The sequence below is a fragment of the Eleutherodactylus coqui genome, chromosome 7 (genome assembly GCF_035609145.1).
Source record: "Eleutherodactylus coqui strain aEleCoq1 chromosome 7, aEleCoq1.hap1, whole genome shotgun sequence".
Classification (NCBI taxonomy): Eukaryota; Metazoa; Chordata; class Amphibia; order Anura; family Eleutherodactylidae; genus Eleutherodactylus; species Eleutherodactylus coqui.
The window spans coordinates 221,942,250-221,955,368 of NC_089843.1; the positions used below are offsets into that span (position 1 = coordinate 221,942,250).

The following is a 13,119-nucleotide window of genomic DNA, read 5'->3' on the forward strand; positions in this document are numbered from 1 at the left end:
CGGGCGGGCATGGAGGCTCTAGTACCCTGTTGTACCGCCTCTAGCTTGGATACAAGATGTGATACGGGCAGGCATGGAGGCTCTAGTACCCTGTTGTACTGCCTCTAGCTTGGATACAAGATATGATACGGGCGGGCATGGAGGCTCTAGTACCCTGTTGTACCGCCTCTAGCTTGGATACAAGATGTGATACAGGTGGCATGGAGGCTCTAGTACCCTGTTGTACCGCCTCTAGCTTGGATACAAGATGTGATACTGGGGCATGGAGGCTCTAGTACCCTGTTGTACCGCCTCTATCTAGGATACAAGATGTGATACAGGTGGGCATGGAGGCTCTAGTACCCTGTTGTACCACCTCTAGCTTGGATACAAGATGCGATACAGGTGGGCATGGAGGTTCTAGTACCCTGTTGTACTGCCTCTAGCTTGGATACAATATGTGATACGGGTATGGAGGCTCTAGTACCCTGTTGTACCGCCTCTAGCTTGGATACAATATGTGATACGGGTATGGAGGCTCTAGTACCCTGTTGTACTGCCTCTAGCTTGGATACAATATGTGATACGGGTATGGAGGCTCTAGTACCCTGTTGTACCACCTCTATCTTGGATACAAGATGTGATACGGGTATGGAGGCATACAGGTTGTGTATGAAATCCTGCCATATACTGCTCCACATTTGCTGTAACTAAGCCTCTAGATCAGAGGTCCCCAACTCCAGTCCTCAGGGACCATCAACAGGTCATGTTTTCAGGATATCCTATAGTAGGAACACCTGTGGCAATGTCTGAGGCACTGACAATAATTACATCACCTGTGCAACACTGAGGAAATCCTGAAAACATGACCTCTTGGTGGTCCCTGAGGACTGGAGTTGGGGACCTCTGCTCTAGATCATGAAAATCGTAGGCAGGGGTGTAACTAAAGGCTCAGAGGCCCGGGTGCAAAAGTTCAGCTCGGGGGCCCCCCTGTACCTGTACCCATACCTAGAGGCGTAACTTGAAGCTTCTGGGCCCCTATGTAAAACTTGTAACAGGGCTCCCTATATGGAGAAGAGAGGCCTTATGGACTCCCTATGGCTCCTTAGCCCGTGTAAAACCACATCCCCTATAGGTACACTCCTCGTTGTAATCTGCGGAAGTTGGCGTCCCAGATGGTCCCATACATGTTCTACTGGTGATATATCTGGTGACCGGATGGCCATGGAAGTGCGACAATGTTGTGGGGGTTTCCTGGGACCCCCTTGTGTGGGCAGCCGGGCATTATGCTGCTGAAAAATATACAGGAGATGTATAACTTATACCAGCTGTACATATATAATTATATACAGGAGATCCCCAGGTTATACCAGCATGCTCCATATCACTATATACAGCAGCTGTATAGCTTATACCAGCTGTACATATATAATTATATACAGGAGATACCCAGGTTATACCAGCATAGTGTATATAACTATATACAGGGGAATGGATAACTTATACCAGCTGTACATATATAATTATATACAGGAGATCCCCAGGTTATACCAGCATGCTCCATATCACTATATACAGAAGATGTATAACTTATACCAGCTGTACATATATAATTATATACAGGAGAAACCCAGGTTATACCAGCATGCTCCATATCACTATATACAGGAGATGTATAACTTATACCAGCTGTACATATATAGTTATATACAGGAGATACCCAGGTTATACCAGCATGCTCCATATCACTATATTCAGGGGATGTATAACTTATACCAGCTGTACATATATAGTTATATACAGGAGATGCCCAGGTTATACCAGCTGTACATATATAATTATATACAGAAGATACCCAGGTTATACCAGCATGTTCCATATCACTGTATACAGGAGATGTATAACTTATACCAGCTGTTCATATATAATTATATACAGGAGATGCCCAGGTTATACCAGCATGCTCCATATCACTATATACAGAAGATGTATAACTTATACCAGCTGTACATATATAATTATATACAGGGAATACCCAGGTTATACCAGCATGCTCCATATCACTATATACAGGAGATGTATAACTTATACCAGCTGTTCATATATAATTATATACAGGAGATACCCAGTTTATAGCAGCATGATCCATATCACTATATGCAGGAGATACCCAGATTATACCAGCATTATCCATATCACTATATGCAGGATGTATATCTTATACCAGCTGTACATATATAATTATATACAGCAGATACCCAGGTTATACCAGCATGCTCCATATCACTATATACAGGAGATGTATAACTTATACCAGCTGTACATATATAATTATATACAGGAGATACCCAGGTTATACCAGCATGCTCCATATCACTAAATATAGGGAGATGTATAACTCATACCAGCTGTACATATATAATTATATACAGGAGATCCCCAGGTTATACCAGCATGCTCCATATCACTATATACAGGAGATGTATAACTTATACCAGCTGTACATATATAATTATATACAGGAGATCCCCAGGTTATACCAGCATGCTCCATGTCACTATATACAGGAGATGTATAGCTTATACCAGCTGTACATATATAATTATATACAGGAGACACCAAGGTTATACCAGCATGCTTCATATCACTATATACAGGATGTATAACTTATACCAGCTGTACATATATAATTATATACAGGAGATACCCAGGTTATACCAGCATGCTCCATATCACTAAATATAGGGAGATGTATAACTCATACCAGCTGTACATATATAATTATATACAGGAGATCCCCAGGTTATACCAGCATGCTCCATATCATTATATACAGGAGATGTATAACTTATACCAGCTGTACATATATAGTTATATACAGGAGATACCCAGGTTATACCAGCATGCTCCATATCACTATATTCAGGGGATGTATAACTTATACCAGCTGTACATATATAGTTATATACAGGAGATGCCCAGGTTATACCAGCACGCTCCATATCACTAAATATAGGGAGATGTATAACTCATACCAGCTGTACATATATAATTATATACAGGAGATCCCCAGGTTATACCAGCATGCTCCATATCACTATATACAGGAGATGTATAACTTATACCAGCTGTACATATATAGTTATATACAGGAGATACCCAGGTTATACCAGCATGCTCCATATCACTATATTCAGGGGATGTATAACTTATACCAGCTGTACATATATAGTTATATACAGGAGATGCCCAGGTTATACCAGCTGTACATATATAATTATATACAGGAGATCCCCAGGTTATACCAGCATGCTCCATATCACTATATACAGGAGATGTATAACTTATACCAGCTGTACATATATAATTATATACAGGTGACAGTGGGAAGCCTTCGGAGAAGGTGAGGGGGAGCGCCGCATAGTATGAAATCAGCTGCAGGTACGCAGATGATTTCCAGTCCAAATCCGCACCAATGGTAGAGATTTTGACTGTTTTTTGGATGCATAAATGCTGCAGATTTGCTGCCTGTCTTTTTTTGAACCGGCTCTGTATTTTTTTATAACAATGAAGGTAAAATGATATGGCGTGATAAGTCCCGCCCCTGACCACACCCCTTTGTCCCGCTTTGACCCTGGGAAAATCTGGTCACCTTAGCCTGCCTGACCTGCCTTGTATAATGGTAGGTTTTAGGTGAACTGTGTTCGTTAGACGGTATTCTGCAGCGTGGATGTGATTGTCTACATCATAGCAAAATAGAAATCTATTGTCAGCAGCCAGAGGGGGTGTTCAGGTTGGCACGGGGGCACGCCAGGAGATGGAGCCCGATCTAGGTCCCAAGTAACACCAGAAACCTCAATAGAATGAATCCAGCAGCATATAGAGATGCTTTAAGAAATCCCAAGCAAGTATATGGAAGCTTGACGAAGGCTTCACATAAGCCGAAACGTTGTGCCGTAAATACTTGCCATGAAGCAAAGGATCCCATCCCTTAACGCATCCCTGTATGCTGCTGGATTCATTCTACATCGTAGATCTGTTCCGAGTGACCCGAGATGACATGATATCCTGTCTACGAGGTAGTGCGCCCCTCGCAGGGTTGTTCTGGTAAGATTGTGGATTAGATCAGAACCTCATTTAGTTGTGTTAAGTTTTACAAAAGCAGAATCTGATCCGAAACATCCACTATATAAATGTGGGACTTCTGCTGCACTGGAGGGCTGTGAAGAACGTCTCTGGGCCGCAGGGGGAGCATCGTGAAGCCGGCGGCGCGTTGTTATTGGGGATTGTATATATTATTAGATTTTTGTCTTATTCTGCAGATTATTATATTACATCTGATTTTATTTTTCTCTTTATAGTGAAAAAGGCGAAGTTTGATGGGCCGCAAGGTAAGAGATATCTTATGTCCCTGTTTTAATCAGGCGATCAGTTACACAAAATGTTCAGTGCTAAGAGCTACTGCAATAAAAAGGAAACCAAGACAAACTCATCTTCATCGGGGGCCACACCAGCCTTATTGTCAGTTAGTATGTGAGTGCTTCTCATGCTCCACCCCTGGTAACATCATCACTCCACCCACCACCCTGGTGATGACATCGCAGGTCCTACAACACATATAAAACACAGAGCCTGACCGACAGAAGAACAACAAAGTTAGGGCTCTTGAAAAGGGGAGGGCAAAAATAACAATTACAATAAAAATACAACTAAGCTGTTAGACACAACTCAGCAGTCCCGACAGAAGACACCAACGTACCCTCAACACAGAGATCCAATGGGTTAAAGGACCTACGGTGACATCACTGCTGTGGGAGGAACCATTCTGCAGTTTGGTATAAAATACTATATGTGGGTTCTTCTCATGCTCCGCCCCCCTGGTGGTGTAATCACAGGTCCTATATAATATATAAAACACAGAGTCTGACCGACAGAAGAACAACACAGTTAGGGCTCTTGAAAAGGCAAGGACAAAAATAACAACATGAGAATACAACTAAGCCATTATTATCTCAGACACAACTCAGCTGTCCTGACAGAAGACACCGACCTACCACCACCACTGGGATCCCACTAATTACAATGAGAGCCGTGCCTGCGATTACAAGCACCAACCACTACACAACGGTCAGCACAGCGCTTCCGCTTTGACCCTGGTGTATCCTGGCTGCTGCCTTGAAAACCACTTTAAGGTTTGATCCATGGCTAGCATGCCACATAAAATGAGTGGAAGTTCTGATAAGGAATGAGAAGAATACCAGGGGGCGCCGTACATGTAACAGCAATGTCCAAAATAATTTAAGAGAAAGATGCTATATTTAATTGTAAGTGTAATTAAGGGCATCTCTGAGCTGATCAAACTTTGCCTTCCTAAAGTTTAGTATTTTCGTAGTTCCCTGATAAAACTCCCTTTAAAAGACAGGTGAAAATATTATATTATGGTCCCTATTTCCCCGGTGCCCCCCGACCTGCACCCCTGTTATTCTGTCAGGTCTGTTGGTTAACATTAAGTCTAAAATGGCCGTCCCTCTAGTCGGTCCTGTACAAGTTGGGTAAGGTAATTATCTTTAGTAAGTGACAGGAAGTTGTCACCGTTATGAGATCCGCAGGTTTCGGCTTCCCAGTTTATATCCGGATAGTTAAAGGCCCCCATAATAATTACCTGCTGGTGATTGGCTGCTTCATCTATTGGCCTCAGTAATCGATTTTCAGTAACTTCTGTTATATTTGGTGTCTACAGAAAACCCCTAGGAGGATTTTAGTGTTGTTTTCCCTTCATGTATTTCCACCCATAGAGACTCCACATCTTCATCTCCCTCCCATATATCTAACTGGTAATGTGGGCTTTAAACTGGATTTTACAAAAAGACAAACCCCTCCCTCTTCAGGTTTTTATGATCCCTTCTGAACAGACTGTAACCATGTAGGTTCCCCGCCTAATTACAGCTTTCATCCAACCAGGTCTCAGTTATTCCTATTATGTTGTAGCATTAGTCACCTTATTGGTCAGACTTCTAGCATTAATCACCATACAGTTTAGAAGGTTTTGATCATTTTAAATATTTCGTGTATCCCTACTAACTATTCTGCCAGTTCTGTACTAACTCCTCCCACAGCTCCACCCCCATTTCCATTACTTAGTCCCAGGTCACTGTCTACACTGTCTTCCCTCTATCTCTCTTGTTGCCCCCCCAGTTCTTAGTTTAAACACTCCTCCAACATTCTAGCCATCTTCTCCCCCAGCACAGCTGCCCCCTCCCCATTAAGATGCAGCCCGTCCCTACGGTAGAGCCTGTAGCCAACAACAAAGTCAGCCCAGTTCTCCAGGAACCCAAACCCCTTCTTCTTACACCAACTCTGGAGCCACTTGTTTACCTCTCTTATCTCCCTCTGTCTTTCTTCTGTGGCTCGAGGTACAGGTAGTATTTTAGAAGATACTATTTTGGAGGTCCTTGCCCTAAGCTTACATCCTAGTGCCCTGAAATTGTTTTTAAGGGTCTTCCACCTACCTCTAACTTTGTCATTGATGCCAATGTGCACTATGACCGCTGGATCCTCACCAGCTCCTCCCAGTAATCTGTCAAACCGATCCACGATGTGTCCAACTTGAGCGCTAGGAAGACAACCCACCGTTCGACAATCCCAGTATTTGTAGCAGATTGTCCTGTCTATCCCCCTAATAATTGATTCCCCCACTACCAGTACCTGTCGAGACTGCCCTGCGCTCCCATTCCTCTCTTACTAGAGCAGACCCCCCACCCCGGCGGTCAGAGGGTATGTAATGATGCAGCAGTGCTAACTCTGTAATGGCATCCCACTCATCTACTAACTTTGCTAATTTGTTGGGCTGTGCCAGTTCAGGACTAGCCCCCCTGGATCTCTTCCCTCTATCCCTCCTCCTGTCACCCAGCTAGCTGTCTGCTCATCCTGCTCTCCCAAACTAGCATCCACACCCACATCTACCCCAGCGAGCAGCTCCTTTCCATGGTGCCAGTGGATCTCAGTGTTGTAAGCGGCTCATTTAGATCCAGGATCTGGGCTTCCAAATGTACAACACGCTCACATCTCCTACAGCAGTATGCAGCCAGCTGGTCAAGGACCGCATACACGGCACAAGATGTACCCTGGACGGCACCGTCAGTCATGGAGCTCATTCTAAATGGGGATCGTACAGATAAATTAGATGAAAGTAATATATGCTAAAATTAAAGTGGATAAGCAGTGAATAAGTGACTTAAGGCCCTTTTACATGGGATTATCATCGTTCTGGTTGTCCCGGCTCCTGCGCTCCCACGGGGTTTTGAGTGATAATCATCCCATGTAAAAGCATGCAGAAACTAAATGACTGAACGAGCATCGCCCCATGGTTCAGTTTTAGGCAGCTTAGAATCCTGAACGACACATCATTCAATGTAAACAGTGGTAGTTCAGTACTGAGCAGCTGCTGCTTACAGTGAATGGAGAGGGGCGGGAAGAGAACTGTCCTCCAGCGTCCTAGCCCCCTGCTGGCCGCACTGTGATTGATTCAGTGATACTAACCGCACAGAAGCAAGGATAGATGGGAACGAGTATCGGGCATTGTTTGCTTGACACTTGTCCCGTGTAAAAGAGCCTTTAGTCAAAGTCTTTGAATCCAAAGTCACTAATCCCAAGTCACACACTTATAGTACAGCACACCTATAATACAGCACACTTATAGTACAGCACACTTATAGTACAGCACACTTATAGTACAGCACACTTATAGTACAGCACACCTATAGTACAGCACACTTATAGTACAGCACACTTATAGTACAGCACACTTATAGTACAGCACACTTATAGTACAGCACACTTATAGTACAGCACACTTATAGTACAGCACACTTATAGTACAGCACACTTATAGTACAGCACACCTATAATACAGCACACTTATAGTACAGCACACCTATAATAAAGCACACCTATAATAAAGCACACCTATAATAAAGCACACTTATAATACAGCACACTTATAATACAGCACACTTATAATACAGCACACCTATAATAAAGCACACTTATAGTACAGCACACTTATAGTACAGCACACTTATAGTACAGCACACTTATAATACAGCACACTTATAATACAGCACACTTATAGTACAGCACACGTATAGTACAGCACACTTATACGGCACGCTTATAATACGGCACGCTTATAGTACGGCACGCTTATAGTACGGCACGCTTGTAGTACGGCACGCTTGTAGTACGGCACGCTTGTAGTACGGCACGCTTGTAGTACGGCACGCCTGTAGTACGGCACGCCTGTAGTACGGCACGCCTGTAGTCCGGCACCCTTGTAGTACGGCACCCTTGTAGTACGGCACCCTTGTAGTACGGCACCCTTGTAGTACGGCACCCTTGTAGTACGGCACCCTTGTAGTACGGCACGCTTGTAGTACGGCACGCTTGTAGTACGGCACGCACACTCACTTATGTTTGCTTTATGTAGCTCTCATCTGTAATCCTCCTGCTCCTTCTCTGCTTAATATACAATAACGTGTCACAGACAGTTGTTGCAGTCAAGTTAAACTTTGTTACACCTGTCCATCAGAGATACTGGGTGCGAGGATGAGGCAGCAAGGATGAAGGGGACACATTCTTCCTAATGTGTAATAACCCTTACTCAGGGGCATAGCTATAGGGGGTTGTTTGGTTGCTCCCGGGCCCAGGACCCTTAGGTTGGGTTCACACAGGGCGGATTTGCCATGGAAATTCCATCCAGAATTGTGCTGCGGCCGCTAATCCCAGGATTAGCCAGCCATGTAGATTTGTGAAAAATCTCGTCCACATGGGACGGCCAATCCGTCGAGGCAAAGCCATTAAAAGCCGGCACTGCGGCGCGGATTCCCCGGCCGCAGCATGTCAATTTCTATTTCCGTTGCGGCCACGCTCTTCTTCATGTGAGTGCCAGCTGCAACAGAGAAGCGTGTGGCCAAGCTGCTCAAAAACCCGCGGCTAAGTGCCGAGGCCTTTGAAGCAGCGCTTTCCCCGCGGAAATCTCGCAGTTTTTCGCTGCGGCCAAACCGTGACATTTTCGGCGGGATTCCGCCATGTTAGAACCCCGCCTAAGAGAGCCCATAAGGCCTTTCTCTTCCATATAGGGAACCCGATATTGTGAATAGACCATTATAGTTGGGGGCCACGTTACAGGTTTTGCATTGGGGCCCCGGGGGGTCACTTTACGCCTCTGCCCTTACTTAAATGTGTAAATTAAAAGTATTGTATGTTTTTGTTTTTACAGAAAAGTTCAATGCCTATGTAACACTAAAAGTACAAAATGTGAAGAGCACAACAATTACAGTCCGGGGGAACCTTCCCTGCTGGGAGCAAGACTTCATGTTGTGAGTAGAAAGTACAGAGAAAGGTCCCATATAGAAATCAGACTTGTACCTGAGACTATTGTCTGCTTCTAGTGAGATTAACCGGCTGGACCTTGGCCTCACAGTAGAAGTCTGGAATAAAGGACTGATTTGGGACACCATGGTGGGGACTGTATGGATCCCACTAAGAACCATCAGACAGTCCAACGAGGTATGTTTCCATAGTGGGGTACACAGCGGTCTATCACCAGAGGTAAGGCGGGGTTCAGAAGGCTATAATGCAGGACATTTGGGTTATTCTAATCACCCGTTCCCCTACAGCTGGACTGAAGCCCCGTCTAGATAACCACAAAGCCTGGTGGTAATTTGGGGCCCATGATTTGTTGACTCTGTTCCTTTCTTCTTTCTCATTGTCTGTTAATCTGGATTGCTTGCAGGAAGGCCCCGGTGAATGGCTGACTCTGGACTCACAGGTTATAATGACAGATAATGAGATCTGTGGAACCAAAGACCCGACCTTCCACCGCATTTTGCTTGACACCCGATTTGAACTTCCATTAGGTATTACGTCATGTTGTATTTGTTACCTTCTATGAATTGAGAGCCTATGTACACCTGTCGGGCCGTCTGACATCTGCGCTGGATGCAGCTAAGCACAAACTGAACAGACCCCATTATAGTCAGTGGGGTCCGTTCGCTGCTGTTCTATGCCATCATAAGACAGATCCATTCAGCCAAGGGATTCTCCTTTCCTGCTCTGCGAATGGAGAAGGAAGACTGAACCCCCAACGCAGATGTGAAAGCCGCCTTCTACATTAGTTTGTATTAAGTAGCAGCCTCGGTAAGGGATTGCAACAATGATGCAAATTGTAGTCATGTTAGCAGCACAACATACTGGTATTCCATCCTGTTTAAATGGGAAATCTGATAGTGTGAAGCTTCTATAAGAAAGACTGGTGAACACACTATATGGCAACAAGTCGGTGACCACTGATCATCACACCTACAGTATATGAGCTTGTTAGACATCCCATTGTAACACCCCTGCTTGCAGGGAAATGGCCAACGACCCACGCATACGGCTGGAGTCGGGAGGGTGTAGTGCGGGGACCTGTCAGGGTCCCACTTACCAACTCCTGGTCCCGGCGGGAGTTACCACAACAGAGGATAGGGCCAGTAGTCCTCAGGATGAGGGGGTTGTAGTTGTCAATTCGTGCCGCCATCATTCCATACACCGGTATTCAGACACGGCGGATTAAAAACACTGGACAAGTTTATAGTACCTCGGGTTCTCAGGAACGAGGGCGGCCCGGTAAAACTTTACTAGTGACTGTTAAACACGGTACAAACAACTTCAGCAGGCAGATCAGCATTATTCAGAAACTTGACATGAAAGTCAATGGCCACAGAATGGCAGTAATGATCAACCCGCTCTCGTAGACTTCAGGACATGTGGGGGTCAGTTAAAGGGTGTACCACTATACGGTGATCCGGATTTCAGACGACCGCATTGTATTTAGAGGTTTGGTGATACACAGTCATTGGAAGAGGTGGTTACTTACAAGGGCTCTCGGTACTTTGGGGGGAAAACACTCAGGCTCACTCACTTCTATTCCCAGTCTCTTCTTAAAGGTGAAGTCTTTCTTTCTCCTCCATCTTCAGCGACATAAGGGGCCCTCATGCGCCTCTGTGGTAGCAAACCCTCGGATGGAAGATGGGAGCTCCTCAGCAGACAAGATGGAACGCTTTCTCGAACCCCATCACTCATAGATTCATCCACACCACGTCACATGACACAGTAAGATAGATACATTCAGCATGCAGCAGAGCTCACAGGCAATAATTTTAAGGGGGTTAACCCTTCAGACGCTGCAGCTGTGCAACACACATACAAAAAATAGACATGACAACTTTGCAGAGTGCATCTACATAAGACAGACATGTATGACAATGATGGAGGGGACCAGGATGATGATCTGGGACACTACACCATTCCAAAGCCATGCATACCAATATAGGGTTGGGGCTCTTTTAAGGCTATAGCAGCCCTTACTCATCTGAGAAGCTTTTTACAAAACTTTGCAGTGTTTCTGGGCCTGTTCAGCAAAACAGTACTTTTGAGTTTAGGCACTAGTATGTCGGACTCGCAATCTGCTGTCCAAAGGCTGTTTGGGACTCTGTAGGCAGTAAGGATAACTTAAAGGGAACCTGTCATCCCCCAAGATCACCAGAACATAGTTTATAAAGCCTGACCAATCTCTCGCTGGGCTGCAGTATGGAAGTGCTTGGAATCTAGCAAACATTGGCCCTAAGTGTCTGTTACTACTCGATGCTGTCCCTTTAAGTAAATATGTAACTACCTGGTCATATAGAATAATGCAAGAATTAAATGGCAAACCATTCACACAACTAATTAACTACTATATAAAAAATTCCTTGTAGATATTCCTGAAGAGGAGGCTCGTTACTGGGCGAAAAAACTGGAGCAGCTGAATGCCATGCGGGATCAGGATGATGTAAGTAGTGCAAGAAAATAGTTAACGCAGGTCAATGGGGAAGGCTTGGGGAGACGCACTGGCATACCGAAGGGACCAATGATCTTCCATTGGGCCCTAGCCACCAGAGGGGCCCGGACAACCCATCTGAAGCTGCCAGAACACATGACTTTCTGCTACACAGTTTATGATAAATTAGACATCCACTTCTGTATAACTGGCGGCGGGTGTCACTCATCTGCTGTAAATGTCCCAAGCCGTACCAACTGCCTACACAGCAGGGCGGGTCGGAGAAAACCTGGATCATTTCTATGGTTTAAAAAAAAATGGCTTTAATGATGAAACACATGGCGCTCTGCCATCAGGTGCCATCAGGTGGCATCAGGTGCGGGCCTCTGGGCCCAAGGCTATAGGCGATGGGAGACTATATACAAAGGTTCTTCCATGGACACATAGTAGGCTTTGCCCATAGATGTACGCCTGCCTACCATCTAGAAGCATAGAACGTCTTCATACCTGGTAGAAATGCATGTTATTTCCTATATGCTCATTCTGGGGGCTCGGAGTATTCGTTACCAGTAACGAGAGGAGGAGTTATACCACTTAATGAGTGAATATAGAACTTGTCGTTTGTCAATGTAGCTTCCGATATGTAGAATTACCAATACTTTTTTCTCCTCCAGTTTGTGTTTCGAGAAGAGGAAGAGAACCCGCTGCCCGTCCATGGTTCGCAGTGCTGTATGTAGAACATTTAACACTCCATGTAAACTGTATAGTAAATGTTAGTCTGACTTCTGTTGATGTTGTCAGCAGACGTCATGTAAGAGTTATGGACTTAAATGGGGTATTTCCGTATTATTTGCTAGGCTGTGCCATCACTCTATGATCGATGGGGTCTGACCACTAGGACCCCCACCAATTCTGAGAATATATAGTGTTGTGCCCGCTTGACATTCTATGATGACCCCCCCAACAAGTGAATCAACCCATTCGGGTTCCCCATACAGCCGGGTGGCTGAGGACACTGTTGTGCAGGGAAAACTTAGCAGGGATGGGAGTGCTGCACCAAAGCTGAGGCCCCTTCATAGTCACGATTGGTAGAGGTACCTAGTTATATGCCAATATTTTCTAAGTTGGGAACAACCCTCTAAAGGCCCATTTACAAGCAAAGATAATCTTTCAAATGACTGAAAGATTGAAAGATTTTGTGATCTATTTGCATAAAGTATTAATGACCATTAATGGTCATTAACACTTTATCAACTTCACTTGCATGTAAAAGGGCCTCC

At 44.8% G+C, this 13,119-nt stretch overlaps 1 protein-coding gene across 1 annotated transcript in view; it reads left to right on the top strand.

Annotated features, from left to right (window-relative positions):
- LOC136573203 (protein unc-13 homolog A-like) overlaps window positions 1-13,119 on the top strand; it is a 178,161-nt gene that overhangs the window by 22,020 nt on the left and 143,022 nt on the right. The window contains exons 2-7 of the mRNA XM_066574475.1: window positions 4,341-4,370; window positions 9,257-9,356; window positions 9,429-9,546; window positions 9,773-9,896; window positions 11,778-11,851; window positions 12,514-12,568. Of these exons, the coding sequence (XP_066430572.1) occupies window positions 4,341-4,370; window positions 9,257-9,356; window positions 9,429-9,546; window positions 9,773-9,896; window positions 11,778-11,851; window positions 12,514-12,568 (501 nt within the window). The remainder of the gene's footprint in view (window positions 1-4,340; window positions 4,371-9,256; window positions 9,357-9,428; window positions 9,547-9,772; window positions 9,897-11,777; window positions 11,852-12,513; window positions 12,569-13,119) is intronic.